At 48.3% G+C, this 23299-nt stretch overlaps 1 protein-coding gene across 3 annotated transcripts in view; it reads left to right on the top strand.

The window, feature by feature from the left end:
- The window catches only part of pik3ap1 (phosphoinositide-3-kinase adaptor protein 1), a 166155-nt gene extending 154212 nt beyond the window's left edge, over positions 1-11943 (top strand). For all 3 annotated transcript variants that reach the window (XM_085970146.1, XM_085970147.1, XM_085970144.1), the window contains 3 exons: positions 325-395; positions 8365-8465; positions 9210-11943. In XM_085970146.1, coding sequence (XP_085826272.1) covers positions 325-395; positions 8365-8465; positions 9210-9273 — 236 coding nt within the window. In that variant the 3' untranslated portion in view covers positions 9274-11943. The remainder of the gene's footprint in view (positions 1-324; positions 396-8364; positions 8466-9209) is intronic.
- The last annotated feature ends 11356 nt before the right edge of the window (positions 11944-23299 follow it).

Genomic DNA, 23299 nt, shown 5'->3' with positions numbered 1-23299 from the left:
CCACTGACTGCCTCTTTAGGCGCTAACAGGTGGCGCTACTCACCCAATTTCTCCCCCTATGAGTCTAGGAGCCTAATGTACAAACAGCGCTGTGATATAGAGGGGTGAAGCTACTTTTATTCCGTAGCACGTGCTGAAATTTTTTCTTCATTTAATTCATATAAAAACTTGCAGTGACTGGCAGTTGAGGCAACCCAGTGTTCACTCCTGGAGCTGTTTTGACAGAGTTGGGGCTTGAGGTATTATTAGCTTCCTTTATCTAAAGGTGATTTCATAAAATGACTCCTTTTCTAAACCAAGCCTCCTTCTGTTCTCTCCACTCAGGCAGTCTCAGCAGCCGGTCAAGCACTCGGAGCATTTTGAGTTTAAGCAGCGGAGTAGAGGGTGATAATGAGGTAAGTCTCACTCGAACCATAAACCATCTCTAAGTTTGAAACGCAAGGACAGTGATCCCCAAAATGATCACCTCCCAATTGCAATACCAGTCGGCTGATGTCCAGTCACATTCCCCACAGGGAGAGGAAAACATTATCGAAACAATTATTTAATAATTATAAGACAAATAGTTACTTGATATTCATAAGACCAGAGTAGTTGTCCCTCAGTGCAGTACTGGAGGGTTGTTGAATTGTTGGTGGTTTAGGGAAGGAATTCCAGAATGGGGTCACGGTGGCTGAAAGTGCGGGGTCGAAGAGGACACTGAGGTTGCAACTGGTTCAGTCAGAGACTGTGGTTGGGAAGGGGATGGAATTGGTGACAAGAGTATGGAGCTTGTGGCAAGGGTTGAAGACGATGGCTTTGGTCTTCCCAATGTTTAGATGGAGGAAATTGTGGCTCATCCAAGACTGAATATCGGACGAGCAGTCTGACAACAGAGAGACAGTGGAGGGATTGAGGGAGGCGGTGGAGAGGGTAGATTTGAGTGTCATCGGTGTACAAGCGGAAGCTGACCCCATGTCATCAGACAGTGCCTCCAAGGGGCAGCATGTAGATGAGGAAGAGGAGGGGAGCAAGGAAAAGTCGATGGGGGATTCCGGAGGTAATGGTGCGAAGGCGGGAAGAGAGGCCATTGCTAGAGATGCTCTGGCTACAATCGGCCAGGTAAGAGTGGAACCGAGTGAGAGCAGTCCCACCGAGCTGGACAATGGAGGAGTGTTGGAGGAAGATGGTGTAGTCGAACCATGTGAAAGACTGCAGCAAGATTGAGGATGAGGAGGAGGGAGAGTCCACCATGGTCACATTGGGTGTCATTGTTGAATTTGATTACAAGAACAGCTTGCATTTATATAGCATCTTTAACGTAGTAAAACGTCCCAAGGTGCTTCACAAGAGCATTATCGAAACAAAATTTGACATCAAGCCACATGAGATATGAGGACAGACGATAGGTTTTAGAGGAGCATCTTAAAGGAGGAGGGAGAGAGGCAGAGAGGTTTAGGGAGGGAATTCCAGAGCTTAGGGCCCAGGCAGCTGAAGACAAGGCCGCCAATGGTGGAGCGATTAAAGTTGGGGATGTGCAAGAGGCCAGAATTGAAAAGCGCAGAGATCTCAGAGGGTTGTAGGGCTGGAGGTGGTTGCAGAGATAGGGAGGGGCAAGGCCATGGAGGGATTTGAAAACAAGGATGAGAATTTTAAAATCAAGGCGTTGTTTTTCCGGGAGCCAATGTAGGTCAGTGAGCACAGGGGGGTGATGGGCGAACGGGACTTGGTGCGAGTTAGGACACGGGCAGCCGAGTTTTGGATGAACTCAAGTTTATGGAGGGTGGAATGTGGGAGGCCGGCCAGGAATGTGTTGGAATAGTCAAGTCTAGAGGTAACAAAGGCATGGATGAGGGTTTCAACAGCGGATGAGCTGAGGCAGGGGCGGAGTCGGGCGATGTTACGGAGGTGGAAATAGGCGGTCTTGGTGATGGAGAGGACATGGGATCGGAAGCTCATCTCGGGGTCAAATAGGATGCCAAGGTTGCGAACAGTCTGGTTCAGCCTCAGACAGTGGCCAGGGAGAGGGACGGAGTCAGTGGCCAGGGAGAGGGATGGAGTCAGTGGCCAGGGAGAGGGACGGAGTCAGTGGCCAGGGAGCGGGACGGAGTCAGTGGCCAGGGAGAGGGACGGAGTCAGTGGCCAGGGAGAGGGACGGAGTCAGTGGCCAGGGAGAGGGACGGAGTCAGTGGCCAGGGAGAGGGGCGGAGTCAGTGGCCAGGGAGAGGGGCGGAGTCAGTGGCCAGGGAGAGGGGCGGAGTCGGTGGCCAGGGAGAGGGGCGGAGTCAGTGGCCAGGGAGAGGGGCGCAGTCAGTGGCCAGGGAGAGGGGCGGAGTCAGTGGCCAGGGAGAGGGGCGGAGTCAGTGGCCAGGGAGAGGGGCGGAGTCAGTGGCCAGGGAGAGGGGCGGAGTCGGTGGCCAGGGAGAGGGGCGGAGTCGGTGGCCAGGGAGAGGGGCGGAGTCGGTGGCCAGGGAGAGGGGCGGAGTCGGTGGCCAGGGAGCGGGGCGGAGTCGGTGGCCAGGGAGCGGGGCGGAGTCGGTGGCCAGGGAGCGGGGCGGAGTCAGTGGCCAGGGAGCGGGGCGGAGTCAGTGGCCAGGGAGCAGAGTTGCAAGGACCAAAGACAATGGCTTCGGTCTTCCCAATATTTAGTTGGTGCAGATTTCTGTTCATCCAGTACGGGATGTTGGACAAGCAGTGTGACAGTGGAGGGCTCAAGAGAGGTGGTGATGAGGTAGAACTGGGTATCGTCAGCGTACATGTGGAATTTGACTTTGTGTTTTCGGATGATATCGCCAAGGGGCAGGATGTAGGTGATACATAGGAGTGAGCCAAGGATAGATCCTTGGGTGCACAAGAGGTAACTGTGTGGATGCGGGAAGAGAAGCTGTTGAAGGTGATTCTCTGGCTACGACTGGATAGATAAGAATGGAACCGGGTGAGGGAAGGTATAACTCAGCCAGGTTTCCATCAAGGCCATGATGTTGATGCAATCATCCACAAAAAGCTCATGGATGGCAAGGGCCTTGTTCACAAGTGAACGGACGTTCTGTAGGGAGATGCGGAGAGGGGCGGTGATAGCTGATCAGCTGGCAGAGTCCACAGGGTCAGCATTGGGAGGGGTGAGTGGAACGGGAAGGAGGTTGGCAAGATTAGACGCTAGCGGGTGCGCTGGGCAGGAAGGCTGGCGAGAGAGGAGGGTGGGGCAGTTGGGGTTGCTGCTCGTAAGGGGGCAGTGGCGAGTGCCTCAATGGGCCCTTCGGAGGATGCCAAGAGAGGCACAGAGAGAAGATTTAGTCTTATCTGAGAAGGAGTCAAACCTGGGGTGGTGGAAGGAGAGGAGGAAAGTTGAGGAGTGCTGAAGGGTAGTGATCTGAGAGGGCAGAGTACACGAGAGGGGAGAGTGAACGGAGGCAAGATGATAGAGGGGTCTCGGAGCGGGTAAAGAGAAAAGAAGAAAAAAAGGAGAGCAAAAAGGGGACATAGAAGTGATAGGCTCGGGTCCGGAGCGGAAGACAAAACACACACCTGAATGGACACAGGGAAATCCAAGTTACACAGACGTGGGGACATGCACAATTAGGATGGGTACAGTAGCATAGTGGTTATGTTACTGGGCTAGATAATCCCCAGTGCTTGGACTAATGATCTGGAGACGTGAGTTCAAATCCCATCACGTTAGTTAAATTAAAAAAAATAATTAAATAAATCTGGAATAAAAAGCTAGTATCAGTGAAATTACCGGATTGTCGTAAAAACCCATCTGGTTCATTAATGTCCTTTAGGGAAGGAAATCTACCGTCCTTACCCGGTCTGGCCTATATGTGACTCCAGACCCACAGCACTGTGGTTGACTCTTAACTGCCCTCTGAAATGGCCCAGCAAGCCACTCAGTTGTAACAAACCATTACGAAAAACAATAATAAGAATAAAACTGGATGGACCACCCGGCATCGACCTAGGTACCGGCTACGGACACGGCACACCCAGTCCAGTCGACCCTGCAAAGTCCTCCTCAGCAACATCTGGGGACTTGTGCCAAAATTGGGAGAGCTGTCCCACAGACTAGTCAAGCAACAGCCTGACATAGTCATACTCACAGTATCATACCTTTCAGCCAATGTCCCAGACTCCTCCATCACCATCCCTGGGTATGCCCTGTCCCACCGGCAGGACAGACCCACCAGAGGTGGCGGCTCAGTGGTATACATTCGGGAGGGAGTGGCCCTGGGAGTCATCAACATTGACTGCAGAACCCCTGAAGTCTCATGGCTTCAGGTCAAGCATGGGCAAGGAAACCTCCTGCTGATTACCACCTACCACCCTCCCTCAACTGATGAATCAGTACTTCCCCATGTTGAACATCACTTGGAAGAAGCACTGAGAGCAGCAAGGGCACAGAATGTACACCGGGTGGGGGACTTCAATGTCCATCACCAAGAGTGGCTCGGTAGCACCACTACTGACCGAGCTGGCCGAGTCCTGAAGGACATAACTGCCAGTCTGGGCCTGTGACAGGTGGTGAGAGAACCAACACGAGGGGAAAAACCTACTTGACCTCGTCCTCACCAATCTACCTGTCGCAGATGCATGTGTCCATGACAGTATTGGTAGCAGTGACCACCGCACAGTCCTTGTGGAGACAAAGTCCTGTCTTCACATTTTGGACATCCTCCATCGTGTTGTGTGGCACTACCACCGTGCTAAATAGATTCAGAACAGATCTTGCAGCTCAAAACTGGGCATCCATGAGGCGCTGTGGGCCATCAGCAGCAGCAGAATTGTATTCCACCACAATCTGTAACCTCATGGCCGGCATATCCCTCACTCTACCATTACCATCAAGCCAGGGGACCAACCCTGGTTCAGTGAGGAGTGCAGAAGAGCATGCCAGGAGCAGCACCAGGCGTACCTAAAGATGAGGTGCCAACCTGGGGAAACTACAACACAGGACTACGTGTATGCTAAAAAGCGGAAGCAGCATGCTATAGACCGAGTTAAGCGATCCCACAATCAACGGATCAGATCAACGCTCTGCAGTCCTCCCACATCCAGTCGTGAATGGTGGTGGACAATTAAGCAATTAACAAGAGGAGGAGGCTCCATGAATATCCCTATCCTCAATGGTGGCGAAGCATACCAGCTGTCGCGCTGAAGACTTGTGCTCCAGAACTAGCTGCGCCTCTAGCCAAGCTGTTCCAGTACAGCTACAACACTGGCATCTACCCGATAATGTAGAAAACTGCCCAGGTATGTCCTGTCCATAAAAAGCAGGATAAATCCAATCCGGCCAATTACTGCCCCTTCAGTCTACGCTCAATCATTAGCAAAGTGATGGAAGGTGTCATTGACATTGCTATCAAGTGACACTTACTCACCAAAAACCTGCTCACTGATGCTCAGTTGGGGTTCCACCAGGACCATGTTACAGCCTTGGTCCAAACATGGACAAAAGAGCTGAATTCCAGGTGAGGTGAGAGTGACTGCCCTTGACATCAAGGCAGCATTTTGACCGAATGTGGCATCAAGGAGCCCTAGTAAAACAGAAGTTAATGGGAATCAGGGGGAAAACTCGCCACTGGCTGGAGTCATACCTAACACAAAGAAAGATGGTTGTGGTTGTTGGAGGTCAAGCATCTCAACCCCAGGACATCACTGCAGGAGTTCCTCAGGGCAGTGACCTAAACCCAACCATCATCAACTGCTTCATCTTAACCTTTCCTCCATCATAAGGTCAGAAGTGGGGGTGTTTGCTAATGATTGCAGTGTTCAGCTCCATTCACAACTCCTCAGATAATGAAGCAGTCCATGCTCGCATGCAGCAAGACCTGGACGACATTCAGGCTTGGGCTGATAAGTGGCAGGTAACATTCGCACCACAGAAGTGCCAGGCAATGACTATCTCCAAAAAGAGATAATCTAATCACTGCCCCTTGACATTCAATGGCATTACCATCGCTGAATCCCCCACCACCAACATCCTGGGGGTCACCATTGACCAGAAACTTAACTGGACCAGCCACATAAATACTGTGGCAACAAGAGCAGGTCAGAGGCTGGGTAGTCTGCGGCGAGTGTCTCACCTCCTGACTCCCCAAAGTCTTTCCACCATCTACAAGGCACAAGTAAGGAGTGTGATGGAATACTCTCCACTTGCCTGGATGAGTGCAGCTGCATCAACACTCAAGAAGCTCGACACCATCCAGGACTAAGCAACCTGCTTGATTGGCACCCCGTCCACCAGCTTAAACATTCACTCCCTCCACCACTGGCGCAGGTGTAGAAGGCGAGTGAATCCAGAAGCTACCCGAAGGGCAGAGCGCTGAAGGAGGTGTTTCTATGGAAACGGAGAGCCAGCATTTCAGTGCTGTAGCAGGGGCAGAATCCTGATTGGAAAGGTTCAAACGTGCTGTTGTGGGAAAGATGGGCACGGATTTGGGAGGTGACAACATGGTCATGGACTTAATTTGGAGATGGGCTGTTTGCAAGGACAGAGGAGTCGAGGGTTTGCTTTTTCAAGAAGGGATGATGACTATAGTTTTGAAATGGAGGGGACAGTACCTGAGGAGAGGGAACCATTTACAATGTTAACTCACATGGAGGCCAGGAAAATCAGTTTAGTAGGAATGGGGTCCAGAGAGCAGGAGGTGTTTCTCGTGGATGTTGTCGTTTCCTATGACAGGCAGAGCTTATAATGGGATGTCTGGTTTGGCTCTCCATTCCACGGCCTCCTGAGATGCCGAGTGGAGAAATGAGGTGCCTCCCGCAGCAGATCTCAGTGGGCAGGTCGATGTGATGTGTTCCATGGTCTGGGACTCATGGCCACAGTCGCACTTCGGGTCGCCCCTCCTCTCCCACTCGTGGAGCCGGTGGCAGCATCGTCCGTGCGGATTGGGTTGAGCGCCGCCCACTGTCTCCGAGGGAGGTCGAAGCCAGGGACCTCTGCTGTTGGGTCAGTGATGAGGTCTCGGTTCTTTATGTTGCAGGCACCCCACGAGTCCGTCCATCTGGATAGTGGGGAGATACCAGCTGGGTGAATATTGGCTGCTGCTTCCCAGAATGGCCGGCGCGATTTTAAGCGCTTCCGTGGTGGGTTTTTCAGGTCTTTGTGAATGGGAAGGTCGATGTTGCTCGTGATATTTTCCATCTCACGGGGCACGGTGGCGTCGCGGAGAATGGCAGGCGGGGCGATGTGGGACAGCACCGGGAGCCACTCAGTGGAGTGGACTTGAGTGTCGCTGACACCGTCCAGCGGTGTTTAGCTGCATGTCTCATGGATGAACTGAGTTCAGAGAGGACACAAAGGAAGAGAGAAGAGAAACTAGAGAAAGGTGCGAGTCGGGGCTGGGGCAGGGGAAATCTTAGGGGAAATTTTGGGGGAAACCTTAGGGGAAATTTGGCCCGGTGGGCTAGGGGAAGGAAGGGAAGTGGCAGAGGCAGCTGGACGTATGGTTTCAATCTTAGTGACAAAGAAGTCCATTAGCTCCTTGCACTTGTTGTTGGAGGTGAGGGTGGAGGAGGCAGGGGAGAGGGGTTTAAGATGGTTTGCAGTGGAGAAAAGTAGCTGAGGGCTGTCTTTGCATTCCAGGATGATCCTGGAGTATTAGATGGTTTTGGCAGAGGTGAGCAGGGCCTGATAGCGCTTGATGTGGTCCAGACACATCTGGTGATGGACGGCTAACCTACTTGTGCTCAAGTCTGTGGCCCTTGGACTTTACCAGTAAACTCAGGAGATAGATTGAGTGTTTAATGAAACATAGATTGAGTGTTTAATGAAACATGTGTGGAGAGAGACAAGGAGAGAGTGAGACCAACTATTAATCAGATTGTTTCACCTACCAGTTTAAAGTGGTTTTGACAAGGGGAGAGGAGGGGGGGGGCTGAACGGAGGCTGTGTTGTGCTGTAATTCTGGGGTCTAAATTCTACATTCGTGCTCTCCGGACTCGCCAGAAGCGCTTATCATGAACTCATGCTCTCCCAACCCGCCATTGTCTGTCTGTTCATTTGAATGGGTGGAAATCAGGTGAGATGAAGTAGAGTTGGGAGGAGGCTCGTGTGGAGCATAAACACCGGCATGGACCTGTGGGGCCGAATGGCCTGTTTCTGTGCTGAATTAGAAAGAGTGTGCAGGGTGGGTGGGCGTGTGCAATCTTGTTGGAATGCAGTAACGGAGAGGCAGGATTTCTGCTGGGTTCCCCCGATCTCCTGGCTGCTGACGCCATGTGTCCGGGATTTCTACCAAATCTCCGCCGAAGTTAGGCCAGGGATCAGGAGAATCCCATGAGAGTTAGTATAAAAATGTGCAGAAAGTAATATCAATGGCTTCACCTATTTTCTCTGTAAATGCTGACGTCATTTTTCTCTCTTGCTGTTTTCACCTATTTAAGGACAATGAGCCAGCAGACTGGGGGCCTGTGAGCGCTGGTCTAAACCGAAACCGACCTCCCAGTTTACCTCCTCCTCGAATTCCACCTCGCATACCAGCCAGGTATCTACTCGTGACCTTTAACCGCGCTGTGGAATCAGTCACTGCTGTGAGCAGTCCCGTGCCCTGAACTCCCAACCACTCTTTCTAATTCGACTAAAGACCAGGGTTCCCCCAGGTCACTACACTATCTGATCATCGTCGGCCGGCCATGGTCGGACCCTCCCCTGCTGTGTTTGGGACTGTCCACAGTCGTGCTCTCATTGCCGTGTTCTGTACTGTGGCTGGGTCATGGTTCACAGGGTGTGGGCACCGTTGGTTAATTCAGGGATTAGCTCATCCGCCCGAAGAAATTGTCGCTTTCTGGAGGAGGCCAAGTTACTTAGCGAGATCCAGGAATATCCAGGAAATTACAGGAATATCCAGGGGCATCCAGGCATATCCAGGGGCATCCAGGCATATCCAGGGGCATCCAGGAATATACAAAGATATAAAAGAATATCCAGGGATATACAGGGACATACAGCAATATACAGGGATATATAGGAATATACAAAGATATACAAGGATATCCAGGGATATATAGGAATATCCAGGGTCATGTTGGGATACACAGGTAATGTTAAACTGCAGATGTTGCCGGACCGGGACCCAGTGTAGGTCAGCGAGCACGGGGGCGATGGGTGGACGGGACTTGGTGCGGGGCAGGGTACGGGCAGCAGAGGTACAATTAATGGAGCTTTGTTTAAGCGCTAATGTCACGTCACGTCAGCACTAACAGAGCAACTCTGCCCTTTGTTTTTGCAGGACATCAGCCCAGGCCCCAGCAAAGGTTGCTTCTGCTCCTCCGGTGCCACCTAGAGGCCGATAGCCACATTTCAGGCACCATGGGCTCTGCTTCTTCGTTTAATAGTTTACCGTTTACCAGAACTTCTTACCACTTGGAGACGAGAGACACGGTTGAATTCCAAGTGTAGATCTTTGCAGCTTCTTGTGCTACATGTCTGCTGCAGTTTTTTTGATGGCACAACCGAATGTGGCATTCCTGAGAATAAGCCCGCCGATCTATTTATTTGAAGGTTATGTTGTAAATGGTTAGAATTGTTCCAAAATGGTAGCTAAAAAAAGTGGATGTGAAACGGGGGGCGACTGCCCCGGGGATATCAGTGCCTGAATACAAATGCGGCTGAGCTCGCCCGAAACTCAAATGGATGACCCATTAAATAAATGATCCTGTGTGGTGTAGTGGACCCTACATGTGGCAACACAGAACAGGTTTTTTTAAAAATACTCTTCACATTGCATAGAAATCCCGTTGAACGTTAATTAACAGATGATGTTTATCTGAATAATTTTGCAACATACAATCGTGTGAGTTTTCTATCCGCCTCTGTTTAAAGTGCAGAGCCGTAGATAACTCCTCAATCCAGTAATTCCTACAGGGAGGAGCAGAAATCTATGGGAGTGCATCTCAGGGAATCGCAGCCAGTGATTCTCAGTCTGTCTTGGAGCATCAGGAGGGAAAATGGCCCCTAACATGTTAAACACTCTCAGCAATGACTTTCAACAGAGGTGATCAAAGGCTAGATAGAGAGCAACACGGGCCACAGCATTGCCTGTGAGTGGAGTCGCATAACCCCCCCAGGGCGGCATACTGTTGGAGGGACTTTCACAATAGCCTCCTCCCTGAGTGGCTTTGCCCTCTGCCGATTGTAGGGCTGCCAGTGACTAGAACTGTACCCCAGCAAGAGCCAGTACCTCGAACATCACTTTGAGATCGATTTTTGTGAAAGGTTTTGCGTTCAACTCTGGGCCAAGTTGTGGAGTGAGTGTGAGTGAGTGTGTGTGAGAGTGAGTGAGTGTGTGTGAGAGTGAGTGAGTGTGTGTGAGAGTGAGTGTGTGTGAGAGTGCGTGTGTGTGAGAGTGCGTGTGTGTGAGAGTGAGTGTGAGGAGAGTGTGTGTGGAGAGAGTGAGTGAGTGTGTGGAGAGAGTGTGAGTGAGTGTGAGGAGAGAGTGAGTGTGTGAGTGAGTGTGAGGAGAGAGTGAGTGTGAGGAGAGAGTGAGTGTGTGAATGAGTGTGAGGAGAGAGTGAGTGTGAGGAGAGTGAGTGAGGAGAGAGTGTGTGTGAGTGAGTGTGAGGAGAGCGTGAGTGTGAGTGAGTGAGGAGAGAGTGAGTGTGTGAGTGAGTGTGAGGAGAGAGAGAGTGTGAGTGAGTGAGTGTGTGGAGAGAGTGAGTGTGTGAGTGAGTGTGTGGAGAGAGTGTGAGTGAGTGTGTGGAGTGAGTGAGTGTGAGGAGAGAGAGTGTGTGAGTGAGTGTGAGGAGAGAGAGAGTGAGTGTGTGAGTGAGTGTGAGGAGAGCGTGTGTGATGGTCGTTCCAGGCCGAGGGTAGGTTTGACCTGGGCAGTAGTGTTGTCCATGGCTCAGTAACACTTGCTGGCCAGGCCCATACATTGGGTAAGGGAGCTGGGCAATGCTCCGTCCTCTATGGATCATCCAGCAGAAGGGGAGACGATAGGAGAGGAAAGTAAAGCGATAAAGAACTGGCCAATTGAACCGGTATTACACACAGCAGTAGCTGAAGCTCTCTGGTAACTGATTCTACTCTATAACAAGGTTTACAACTCACATTTTGACCAGCTGCATTAATACACATCCCGGTCCACTGCAGTTTTTACTGTAATCTGAATCATTGTTTGCTGTAAAATACAATCGTGTTTTGAAAATGTTTATATGAAGTTCTGTGTTTAGAAACGTTATCTTCTGCGGAAGTTGAAAGTTTTATCTGTGAATTTGGTGCTCAGCGAGAAGAAGGATGTTAGTCGCAGAGTGAAGCTCCCTCTCCTCTGGCCCCACGAGGTGCCTCAGCCCCAACCTTGGATGAGTGTCCCCTACTGACCTTCATCTCTCCTGCACCAACCATTCTGTGCCTCTGTGAGTGAGTTTGCCTCATTCGCGCTGAATGCCTGTGGTCCCATTGGGGAGTGTACTCGAGGATCTTCAAGTGAGGAACGAGAAGGACATGAGATGGAAAGAAGCTCAGGAGAGGGAAGTGAATGGACAGATCAGGTGTAACTGTTTCACACTCAGGGCAGTGGATGGTTGGAAGCCAATCAGGATTCGAAGCAGGCGTTGGCAAGTGACATCGTGGTGAACTCTGAGGCTGGCCTGATGGACAAAGGTGGTCCTCCCGATCTCACAAATTCCTATGTTTTTGTGAAGTAGTTTTGATGTTTCATAAGATGAGACTTGTTGATCAATGCTTAAAGTCAGCTGTCAGCTGGAATGATCAAATTAATATTGAAGCTGAGGCCCATCACTGTGCACTTTAATCTTTATTAATTCTCTTCCTGTGTGGTCTGATAGACTCTGACCCTTAACCTTTAAGTAGAACGTATTGTGTTTTGTTATTGTTCTGTACGCCACTGTTAAGCGACCAGAAAAATACAAGAATGTTGTCCAACTCGGTCTGGAAATACCGATTTTAATCACACGAGTGTCGCAATATTAGAAAATTAAAATCCATGAATCTGAACAGAATAATGCTATTGGTTACTTCACTTACTGTTTCGCACACACCTTCTGAGAATAAGACAACACATTCTCGCTGGCATCACGTGAAGGAAAAGAAAGAAAGACTTGCATTTCTATAGCACCTTTCACAGCCACCGGACGTCTCAAAGTGCTTTACAGCCAATGAAGGACTTTTTTTTTTTAAGTGTAATCACTGTTGTAATGTGGGAAACACGGCAGCCAATTTGCGCACAGCAAGCTCCCACAAACAGCAATGTGATAATGACCAGATAATCTTTTTTTGATATGTAGGTTTGTAGGAATGGCTAGATTCCTAACTAAAGGATTGAGGTCGAGTCAGTCTATTAAACAAACGATGTTTAATACTATTCAACAGAGTTTAACACGAAAACACAGGAGAACTAAATTACAGGTCTGTACTCTTTGCTGGCTCCATGAGGACTGGCCAGGGCGGCTCCCCAGCACGACGTCATCACGTTTTCCCACCGCTGGAGGATCACGTGATCAACGTGATGACATCGCGTTTGGTCTCATTCTTAAAGGGGCCGCGCTATGTACATGCAATAATATGAACAAAGATACATTCATTCAGTAGCTAATAATTTGTTAAAGATAATTATGTACATTAGATCAGAGTCCCCTGGTGGCTCTGCCACAGGTTGAGTGATAAACATTGGCCAGGGCACCGGAGGTAACTCCCCTGCTCTTCTTTGAAATAATGCCATGGGATCTTTTACATCCACCTGAGAGAGCAGACAGGGCCTCAGTTTAAAATCTCATCCAAAAGGCAGCATCTCTGACAGTGCAGCACTCCCTCAGCACTGCACTGGAGTGTCAGCCTAGCTTTGTGTGCAGCCATTCCGCCACCACATTTTAACATCAAAACCTGAAGTTTAATTTGTCACCTGTAACATATATTAATCGATTGTACTTTAAAAATTGGTTGTAAAATACTATCCTTAAATTCCTTTCTGAATAAAACATCCACAGAGCCTTATAATGATCTTTTAGCTTATATTTAAAATACTCTTTTAGATTGATTCTCCTCCCCTTAAAAAACAGAGCATTCCTTCTTTGCACAACCACGAATCTAGCCAAACTGAACATTAAATTAATTGCCGCTCCGCTAGACTCGGGCAGACTCTCCTGCAACCCCCATCTCAAAATTGAGTCCCACGGGATTCCCATTCTCGCTCTTTGGTCCCCACCCAGCAAAAAAGCTTCACACAACTGTCGAACATAGTACTTAAAGTCATTTTACTGTGGACATAACACCAGTAAATGGGACAGAGTCTCATCCCGTGTCCCACACACTGGGCAAGTTGCCGCCTCCACTCGCCCAATCTTGCACAAGACCGTCATGGTAAAAATCCGGTTATGAGCCAATTTGAAATCCAGTTCAATCCACTCTGGATATTTAAAATTCGCCCACACTCCCTTCCAAATCCTGTTGAAGTCCAGCTGTGGGTATATACTCTGCCAAAACTCCTGACCAGCAGGTGTCTTGAATCTCCATTATATAAATAACTCATAGAAATCTCGAGTATTACAGTTGTCAAATTGGACCAACTCTCCCCCTTTCTCCAGTACAAAGCTTGGAAAAGCAGGGCGCATTTTACTTCCTTTGGAGATTTCCGCATTTATTTCTTCCATCCAATCCTGTGGCATTGCCCTCACAATCTTCTCATACATAATTCCTATTGCTTTTCCTCTACCTCCTGATCCTCCTCCCACACCATGTCCCTCACTATTGCTTCCAGCAACCAACCTGGAATCACCTCGTATAATACATCTTTCACAGATATAATCCCAGCTTTTATAAAAGCTTGATTAAATAAGACTTCTCCTTCGATGTTGACCCACCTGTTCAAAAATAAGGGCTGTTCTAAAAATTCCTCAGCCCCCTTGGGCATAAACTGCACACTTTTTAAAAATTGGGCCCAAGTCTCTACAACCCCCTTATAAAACCTAGGGAGAAGTTTAATCAATTTCAAAAACATATTATTGTATTCCATATACAATATCCCCTGCCCTCCTATCCCACTTGGTTTTAAAAAATGCTCAAAACAACTCTTCCAAAAACTTGTATTTGACTTCTGAAGAAATCTCTTCACCCATTTGATTCTAAAGGATTTTTTCTTCAAATCAATATCTGAGAAATTGAGTCCTCCCTGATTTCTCCGTCCAATGATGGTATTGTAAGCCACCAAGGCTGGTTTCCCTTCCCATAAAAACCTCACACAAGCCTCTCGAATGGACTTTTCCGCCCACTCAGGAATATCCTCCACCGTCAATAAGTACCATAGCTTAGATAGCAGGAGAGCAGACACCACTGTCGCTCTTCCTTGCACTTTCAGCCACCTTCTTTCCCATCTTCCCAAAATCTTTTTAATTTTCATAACCTTCGGTTCCCAATTTAATCGATCCACTTCTTCCCTGTCTTTCTTGCACCCCATATGCACCCCCAGAACTTCCAAAACCTCCACCACCTTAAAGGGACATTCCCCCAACCATTCCCCCCTACCCCTTCCTGCAACCAGGCATTGGGACTTACTATAATTCACTCTGGCTCCTGAAGCTCTACAATATTCCTCCACTACCTCCATAGCTTTCCTCACTGACTCCCCATTTCTCAATGTTAAGGTTGTGTCATCTGCATATTGGTGTATCACCGACACCAGCCCAGAACTGGGGACCACAATCCCAACTACACCTTGTTTCTTTCGCATCATGTAACCTAATGGTTCTGCTACCAATGTGTACAGCAATGGGGACAGGGGACAACCCTGTCTCACTGATCTCTGTATCGGAAAATACTTGGATAAAAAACCATTACATTTAACACAGCTAAATATGTTTGAATAAAAAATCCTTATCCACTGAATGAAATTTTCCTTGAAACCAAATGCTTCCAAAATCTTCAATAAAAACTCATGAGAGACCCTATCAAAGGCTTTCTCTTGATCTATCTTTAATACATAAGCCTCCCTCCCACTCTCTTCCATGAGCTCTATCGCATCTCGGATTGAGACCACAGAATCTGCGATGTCCCGGCCTATGACTCCATAGGACTGAGAGGGCCAAACTATCTCTGGCAACACCTCCTTCAAACGATTTGCCATAACCCTCGCCAAGATCTTATAATCCACATTTAATAGTGTGATTGGCCTCCAATTCTTCAGATCCCGTCTATCCCCTTTATTTTTATATAAGTTAAGCTTATGATACCTCTCCTCATAGATGGGGCCAGGCTTCCCTCAATTTTAATTTCCTTAAAAACTCCTAAGAGCAATGGACTTAAAATCTCGAAAAATTCCTTATAAAATTCTGCACTTAGTCCATCGGACCCTGGGCTTTTCCCCCCCTTCATTCCACTTATTGCTATTTTTATTTCCGCTAATCCTACTTCTTTATCACACATGCTTCTCTCATCCTCCTTTAAACCCTTTTCAATAAAAGCAGTAATCTTCTCCATCTCCAAATTGGAAATGTCTTCTTTTGTATATAGCTCTTGATAAAAGCTGCTAGCCGCCTCCAAAATCTCCCACTTTCATAAATGATCTTCTCCCCAACCTTCAACTCCTCAATTGACGATAATCTCTGTCGCAGCTTTTCTTGCTCTAGAAAATATCTAGTGCATCTTTCGCCCTTCAATGCATCTCTAGCCTTTGCACGGAGAATGGCCCCCTTGCATTTTTCAGCTTGCAATTAATACCACTCTTCCTTTAGCACCCGGAACTTCGTCTCAGCTCCCTTATCCCCTCCATCAACTGCTTTACAGACATCCGTAAACCTTTTGTTTATATTCTCTTCTCGGTGCCGGTTAGCTGCCGCCCTCTTTTTCCCATAACGTACCGAAAAAACTTTTACCTCATATTTGAAATTGTCCCAACTGTTAGATCTGTGATTCTGAGGGAATGCTGTTTTTCAATAACCACACGGATGCTGTAACTTAACAATAAACAGGTATTTACTGGAGGAGGGTAGTCTCAAGACTGGGGGTACAGAGGCATGCGCAAAGCTTATATACAGGTGTGGTCACTGCCGGTACTACAGTATACAGGAGCTGTAAAAGTAGTTCTGTCTTAAAGGCACATACACTACAATTCCTCCCCTTTTAGATTAGTAGTACCCCTAATATTCAAATAACAATTAACACTTTAACATGTACATTAAACAACAATAGTCCATTTATAGATTCAGTCTTTGGGCCGGCTTCCTGACCCTTTCGGGATAGCACCTTTCCTGAGGTTCTTGTTCTTGGTGCAGAGGCGATTCTGACCCCTTTTCATCGGGTAGTTCATTGGGTTCCACTGCTACTGGTTCTGAGGTAGATGCTGTCAGTATGTCGGGTTCATCCCCAGGTACTCGAGACATGGGGTTGACGCGTTCCTGTGACACTAAGATCTGATCGACGTGGCATCTCACAATGTTCTCTGCGACATCCACTGTGTACATTAATGGCCCCTGCCTTGTGCATATCGTTCCGGGTTGCCATTTCTCTCTTCGATAGTCACGGGCCAAGACTGGTTGCCCTACATTGAAGCTCCTTGTCGGCTTCTCATTGATGTGCTGGAATTGTTTGTCCTCAACATTTCTTCGCACATTTGGTCTGAGCAAGTCCAGACGAGATCTCAACCTTCGGTTAAAGAACATCATGGCCTTTATCGCCTTCTTAAAGGTTTGTACGAACCTCTCAGCCAATCCATTTGTGGCTGGATGATACGGGGCGGATGTGTAATGCCTTACCCCATTCCTTCTCATAAATTTTCGAAACTCTTCGGACACAAACTGTGGTCCATTATCAGAGCAAATCTGCTCTGGCAAGCCGTTTCTGGCAAATATGGTCCGTAGGACTGCAATTGTTTTCTCTGTAGTGGTTGAGGACATTTTTATCACCTCAGGCCACTTCGAATGAGCATCCACTGCTATTAAGAACATTGAGTCCATGAATGGACCAGCGAAATCAATATGCACCCGTTGCCATGGAGAGGAGGGCCACTCCCATGGGTGTAGAGGGGCATGTGGTGGTGCATTTTGGACCTTCTGGCATCCTGAGCAGCTCTTGGTTAGGTCTTCGATTTGTTGATCGATTCCCGGCCACCACACATAAGCCCTAGCAAGGCTTTTCATTTTCACTCCCCCCAGATGACCTTCATGTAGCTCATTTAGCACTCTCTCCCTTAACTTGGGTGGAATCACCACTCTGGATCCACACATCACTGTCCCCTGGCATACTGACAGCTGTTCTCTTCTGGATGAGAATGCTGGCAACAGTGAGTCGCCATGTGTTGGCCATCCCCTCACTGTCAAATCATATACCCGAGACAGCGTCGGATCATTGCGGGTCTCCTTCTCTATATCCGCGTTCGTTACTGGCAATCGTTCAATTATTGACGAATAAAATATCTCGATAGGGTCCACTGCTGGTGCTTCCTCCACAGTAGGCAGTGGCAGGCGCGATAGCCCATCAGCGTTTCCATGCTGTTTCGTGCCTTTATATTCTATTTCATATTGATTCGCCCCTAGAAACAGGGACCATCTTTGTAACCGTTGTGCCGTCATCACTGGAACGCCCTTCTTAGGATTAAAGATGGAGACAAGTGGTTGGTGGTCAGTCAGCAAGGTGAACTTCTGCCCATGCAGATAGTGGTTGAATTTTTTTACTCCCCATACTAGGCTGAGGGCCTCCCTGTCAATCTGGGCGTAGTTGCGCTCGGCTGAGGTTAGTGACCGAGACGCAAAGGCTACTGGCCTCTCCAACCCGTCTGGGAATTTGTGCGACAGCACCGCTCCAATACCATAGGGTGATGCATCACATGCCAAACGAATTGGTAGTGCTGGGTTGAGATGGGCCAACACCTCTTTTGATGTGATCAATTCTTTACACTTCTGGAAAGCTCGTCTACGTTCGTCATTCCACTTCCATGGTACCCCTGTTTGCAGTAGGGTGTTCAGTGTGTGTAATACCGTGGACAAATTTGGTAAGAACTTATGGTAGTAGTTTACCAGCCCGAGGAACGACCTCAGTTGTGACACATTTTCTGGTGCTGGAGCCTTGACTACTGCCTCAATCTTTTCAGGGGACTTATGTAACCCCTCTTCATCAATGACGTGGCCACAATACGAGATCTGCTTCTGGAAAAACTCGCACTTGTGGCGATTAGCTCGTAGCCCATATTCCTTTAATCTGGTGAGCACCTTCTCCAAGTTGGCGAGGTGATCACTGTCATTTTCGCCCGTGACCAGGATGTCGTGCAAATAACACTGGGTCCCTGGAATCCCTTGCAGGACTTGATCCATCGCCATTTGCCAAATAGCCAGAGCCGATGCTACCCCGAACACCAGCCGGTTGTATTGATAAAGACCTTTATGAGTGTTAATCGTAAGGTATTGTTTCGAGGCTTCTTCTACCTCCATTTGCAAGTACTCCTGGGCTAGATCAATTTTGGTGAAGCGTTTACCTCCAGATAGCGAGGCGAAAATATCCTCAATTCGTGGAAGCGGATATTGTACCGTGTGAAGGGCTGGGTTCACTGTCACCTTAAAATCCCCACAGATGCGGACCTTCTTTGGTTCCCCAGGCGTATTACTCAACGACCTCTTCATTACAGGAATGATGGTTGTAGCCCACTCGCTCCAGTCTACTTTGGACAGTACTCCTGAACGTTCCAACCCTTCCAGCTCTGCTTCGACAGCTGGTCTGATCGCATAAGGCACTGGTCTGGCCTTAAGAAACTTTGGGCTTGCATTTTCCTCTATTTTAATCGTTGCTGTTATGCCTTTTAGTGTTCCGAGTCCCTCCTGGAACACTTCTTTTGCATCAGTTAGCATTTTTGACAGTCGTCCAGGTGTGACGTCGTCATCCTTTTTGGCCTCAACCTTCAGTACCTGTATGGAATGCCAATCTAATTGTATCTTCCGGATCCATTCACGTCCTAGCAGTGGTGGTCCTCCATCTGGCAATACATATATATCCATTTTAGGTATTTCCTGGCCTTTATATGTCACTTTCACCCTTATTTTTCCTTTGGGGTAGACTTTTTACCCCGTGTACGTCTTCAAGACAATCTCTGTAGCTTTCAAGGGTATATGTGAAAATAGCCGCTTGTAGTCCCTTTGGTTTATGACTGTTAGGGCTGATCCTGTGTCCAATTCCATTTTCACTTGGACTCCGTCTATCTTGAGTGTAACCCAGATAGTCTGGTGATCCTCCATTTTGGTTACCTTATGTAGTTTCAGACAACCCAGCTCCTTGCTTCCGGAGTCTGTGACACTTTTCTGTTCGTCTGAACCACTGTCCATCACCTGGTGTACCTTTTTGTACTTCTCCTGTGGAGATTTCTTACTGTTGGTTTTCTTCCCAGACCTGCAGACTCTTGCTATGTGTCCTGCTTGTCCACACTGTCTGCACACTTGGTCCTTGAGCCAACAATCCTTCTGGTCATGTGTTGTTCTGCCGCAGCGATAGCACTTCCCTGTTCCATAGGACATTTCATTGGTGCCATATTCTTGCGGTCTCCGTTGTATCTCTGCAGCGCCCCTTGCAGCTGCTTCGTGTGATACTGCCATACTGAAAGCCTTGTCCAGTGTAAGATCCTTTTCTGATAGAAGCCGTTTCTGGGTTCCTTCACTTTGCAGCCCACACACAAACTTGTCACTTAACGTATCTGCTGGTCCCGCTCCAAACTGGCAGTGTTTCGATAGCTTGCGCAGTTCCGTTAGGTACTCAGCATTGCTTTCGTCTTTGTGTTGGTTCCTTTTATGGAACTTAAATCGTTCTGCTATCAGCAGCGGTGTGGGGTTTAAGTGGTCCTGTAGGATTTCTACTATGCTTTCGAAATTCTTGTTCACAGGCTTCTCTGGGGTTATTAGGTTTTGCAGTAACCCATAAGTTTTTGCACCCATGGAATTTAACAAAACCAGTGCTTTCCTAGCATCTGGCACTTCATTCACCCTGCAGTACACCTCAATACGTTCCACATATGTCGCCCAATCTTTGACTTCATTGTCAAATGTAGAGATACTGCCACTCTTTGGCATCCCTGGGTGTGATTTAACTGTCAAAAATGGCGTCTCCCGCGCTTCCCCTTCTTCTCCGCTGGCACAAAATGGCGTCTCCCGCGCTTTCCTTCCTTCCCGCGCTCGCCCTTCTTCTCCGCTGCGGCTTCTAAAAATGGCATCTCCCGCGCTCTTCCTTCTTCCCCGCAGCTCAATGGCATCTCCTGCGCTCTCCCTTCTTCTCCCCGCGGACACTGTTCAGCCCTTGAGCCCTGGCTGTACTCTGCGCGTTCTTTTTTTTTTTGTGCGCCTTTCCCGTTTCCGCCGCTCGGTCCTGAACCCGGCTGCTGCTTTACCCTCTCTCTCCGTTTTGTTTTTCCTCAACGCCGCTCGGTTTTCAACCCCCGGCTGCGCCCTGTGCGCTTCACCCTCTGTCTTACCCCGTCGACGCTGCTCGGCTTTCTCTCCGCCGTCGGTCGGCTCCAGCCACCGCTGTCCGGGAAGGGTCTGCGCTGTACCTGTCGTCAGTCTATTACTGATCTTCGTGGCTGGGGAACCAAGCCCGGCTCTCCACAGCCTCCCCTGCGATGTTCACTCTCTGCCGGACGACTGGGCGGTTGCTCGTGGTCGACGCCCGTGCTTCTGGCCTCGACTTTCTTCCACCGCCCTCCGGAGCGAATCCTCGAAGGGAAATGCAGAGTTGCAGGTAGATTCGAATCGACACTCGTCGCCACTGTTAGATCCGTGATTCTGAGAGTATGATGTTTTTCAATAACCACACGGATGCTTTAACTTAACAATCAACAGGTATTTACTGGAGTAGGGTAGTCTCAAGACTGGGGTACAGAGGCATGCTCAAGGCTTATATACAGGTGTGGTCACTGTCGGTACTACAGTATACAGGAGCTGTAAAAGTGTTCTCTCTTAAAGGTACATACACCACAGAGATAAGGTGGATATTTGGATTACCTGCTCCTGTAAAACATTTATTTCAGACAGGGGTGTTTGAGGAACTGTGATAGCTTTCCCACAGGCCCAACCCGGTTATTCCACAATCACTCCCTCATGTTGTCATGGTGATCCTGATAACCTTTCGCTTCTTTACTAATCCAGTTGTATTCACCAAAAGATATTACTGCTTTAAAGTTCTCTCTACAGTTGAGTGTTACTCATGATTGATGAGCTATATATCAACAATTTTACTGGGTTTAATGTTTAATGTTTGAATGTCATAAATAATATGAACAGGTGAAAAGAACAATAGTGTAAACTTGGCCAGGGGTGTTCTGTCCAAACGAGTGTCTGTGTTTATTTTTTTTAAATTCATTCACGGGATGTGGGCGTCGCTGGCAAGGCCAGCATTTATTGCCCATCCCTAATTGCCCTTGAGAAGGTGGTGGTGAGCTGCAGTCCACGTGGTGAAGGTACTCCCACTCTTCCCTCTCCTCCCACTCTCCTTCCAGTCTTGCTACCACACTTGCAAAATGCAAAAATGGAGCAGATTTTGATTCAGTGAGACTCAGGCTGGTTATGGAAATGCCTTTCGATGAAAGCATTCAACAAAATTGTTGGGAGGAATGTTGAATGATCGCATGTGCTCCTGACCAAATATTTATCCCATTCTTTGTTTTTAATGTTAATTGCTTTCATAGTTCCCCATATGTTTTCTTATCTCAAATCTTGCCTGAGGCTGGTTCATTCTGTACTCACCATTTAGTTCCTTGATCACAGTCCCAGGTAAATAAACAGCATGAATCTAGATTAACTGTTCTTTGCATTTTTAAATCGTCAGTCATCTTTCTCTCGCTCTCTCTCTCCCTTTTTCTTAATGAAGAAAAGTTTAGTTTGTGAATCTATCTTCATAATTTAAAACTCAAATCCTGACATAATCCGAATCATTCCTTTCTGAATCCTATCCCATGGGATTAATTCTGACTCTGCGATATTGTAAAGCGGGTGATAGCGAGTCGGCAGCCTGTTTTACATCTTTCCCCAGTTTTATTTCCATTGACTCCCCCTTTCATGTCCTTTAGTTGTTGTTATGGAAGTCAAGGTGTTGTGTACACCAATTGGTCACGTTACAGATCCAGAGTAACCCCTTGTTTTAACGTGTCAAGGCCGTTCCTGAGTAGCCAGTTTTTTGGGCGCTGGGTCAGATTGTTTGAAGATGTTGATCAGTTTGTGAAAGGCTCATTTGGTGTCTTGCTGACTATCACAAGACTGAAGTCCCTCAGAATACTCCAGGGATAGTTTCTGCACTCCAAGTCAAAGAAACCAGAAGGCTGGGTCTGGATCGAATCCCACTATGGCCGTTTGAGAATCCAGTTCAAAATCAAAAGCTGAGATCAGTAAAAGTGACCATGAAGCTGTCGGATTGTTGTAAAAACCCAACTGGTTCACTAATGTCCTTTAGGGAACAAAACCTGCCGTCCTTACCCAATCTGGGCCTATATGTGACTCCAGTCCCACAGCACGGTGGTTGACCCTTGACTCCCCTCTGAATTGGCCCAACAAGACACTTGGTTGCAGCAAATGGATGAAAGGCCCACTACCACCTGCTCAGGGCAACTAAGGATGGGCAATAAATGCCTGGCCTCGCCAGAGACGCCCACATCCCGAAGGAAAGCACAATCGAAGGGGGTGAGATTTGGTGGCAGCGAGGATCTGGAAGCATGGCAGGGAAGCTGGAGCCTGGCAGCAGTTTGGAGGTCTAGGGTCCGTTCCAAGCCTGCTTCAGGCAGAATACACTTTGTGCCACACGCTGTGGGGGCACTTGACCTGAGGGAGAGCAAAACCCAGACTGATCATGGAAGAGTGAGTCATTCCTGAAGAGTGTTTCTCAATCCCGAGTTAGCCCCTTTACCTTTGAGAAAGTCAATTTCCCGTCTCTCCGACTCTCCTACGGCTCTTTCCTTCTGCTCCTACTGGCAGTGACGGAGGACTTGAAACACATTTGGTGCTGCCAAACCTGAATGGGATTCCCTGGGGAGAGACGGGAGAGGGTTCAGATACCCACCCTCCAGGGAATAGAAACCAGAATAAAAACACACGGGTAGAAATGCCACAATCCATTCTGAGGCAGGGGAGTACGATGTGTTGGGGCCTCTGCCCATCACGGTGATCAGCTACTGACCCTGTCCAAAATCCCAGGGACGAGATCATTTCAACATTTGGAGATGGTTTCCGCGCCTGTAGAAAGAAAGAAAGAAAGACTTGCATTTATATAGCACCTTTCATGACCACTGGATGTCCCAAAGTGCTTTACAGCCAATGAAGTATTTTTTGAAGTGTAGTCACTGTTGTAATGTAGGAGACACAGCCGCCAATTTGTGCACAGCAAGCTCCCACAAACAGCAATGTGATA

This window comes from Somniosus microcephalus, chromosome 29 (assembly GCF_052327205.1).
Source record: "Somniosus microcephalus isolate GS21.2 chromosome 29, FLI_Smic_1.0, whole genome shotgun sequence".
Taxonomy (NCBI): Eukaryota; Metazoa; Chordata; class Chondrichthyes; order Squaliformes; family Somniosidae; genus Somniosus; species Somniosus microcephalus.
This window is presented reverse-complemented; position numbering and strand designations above follow the sequence as displayed.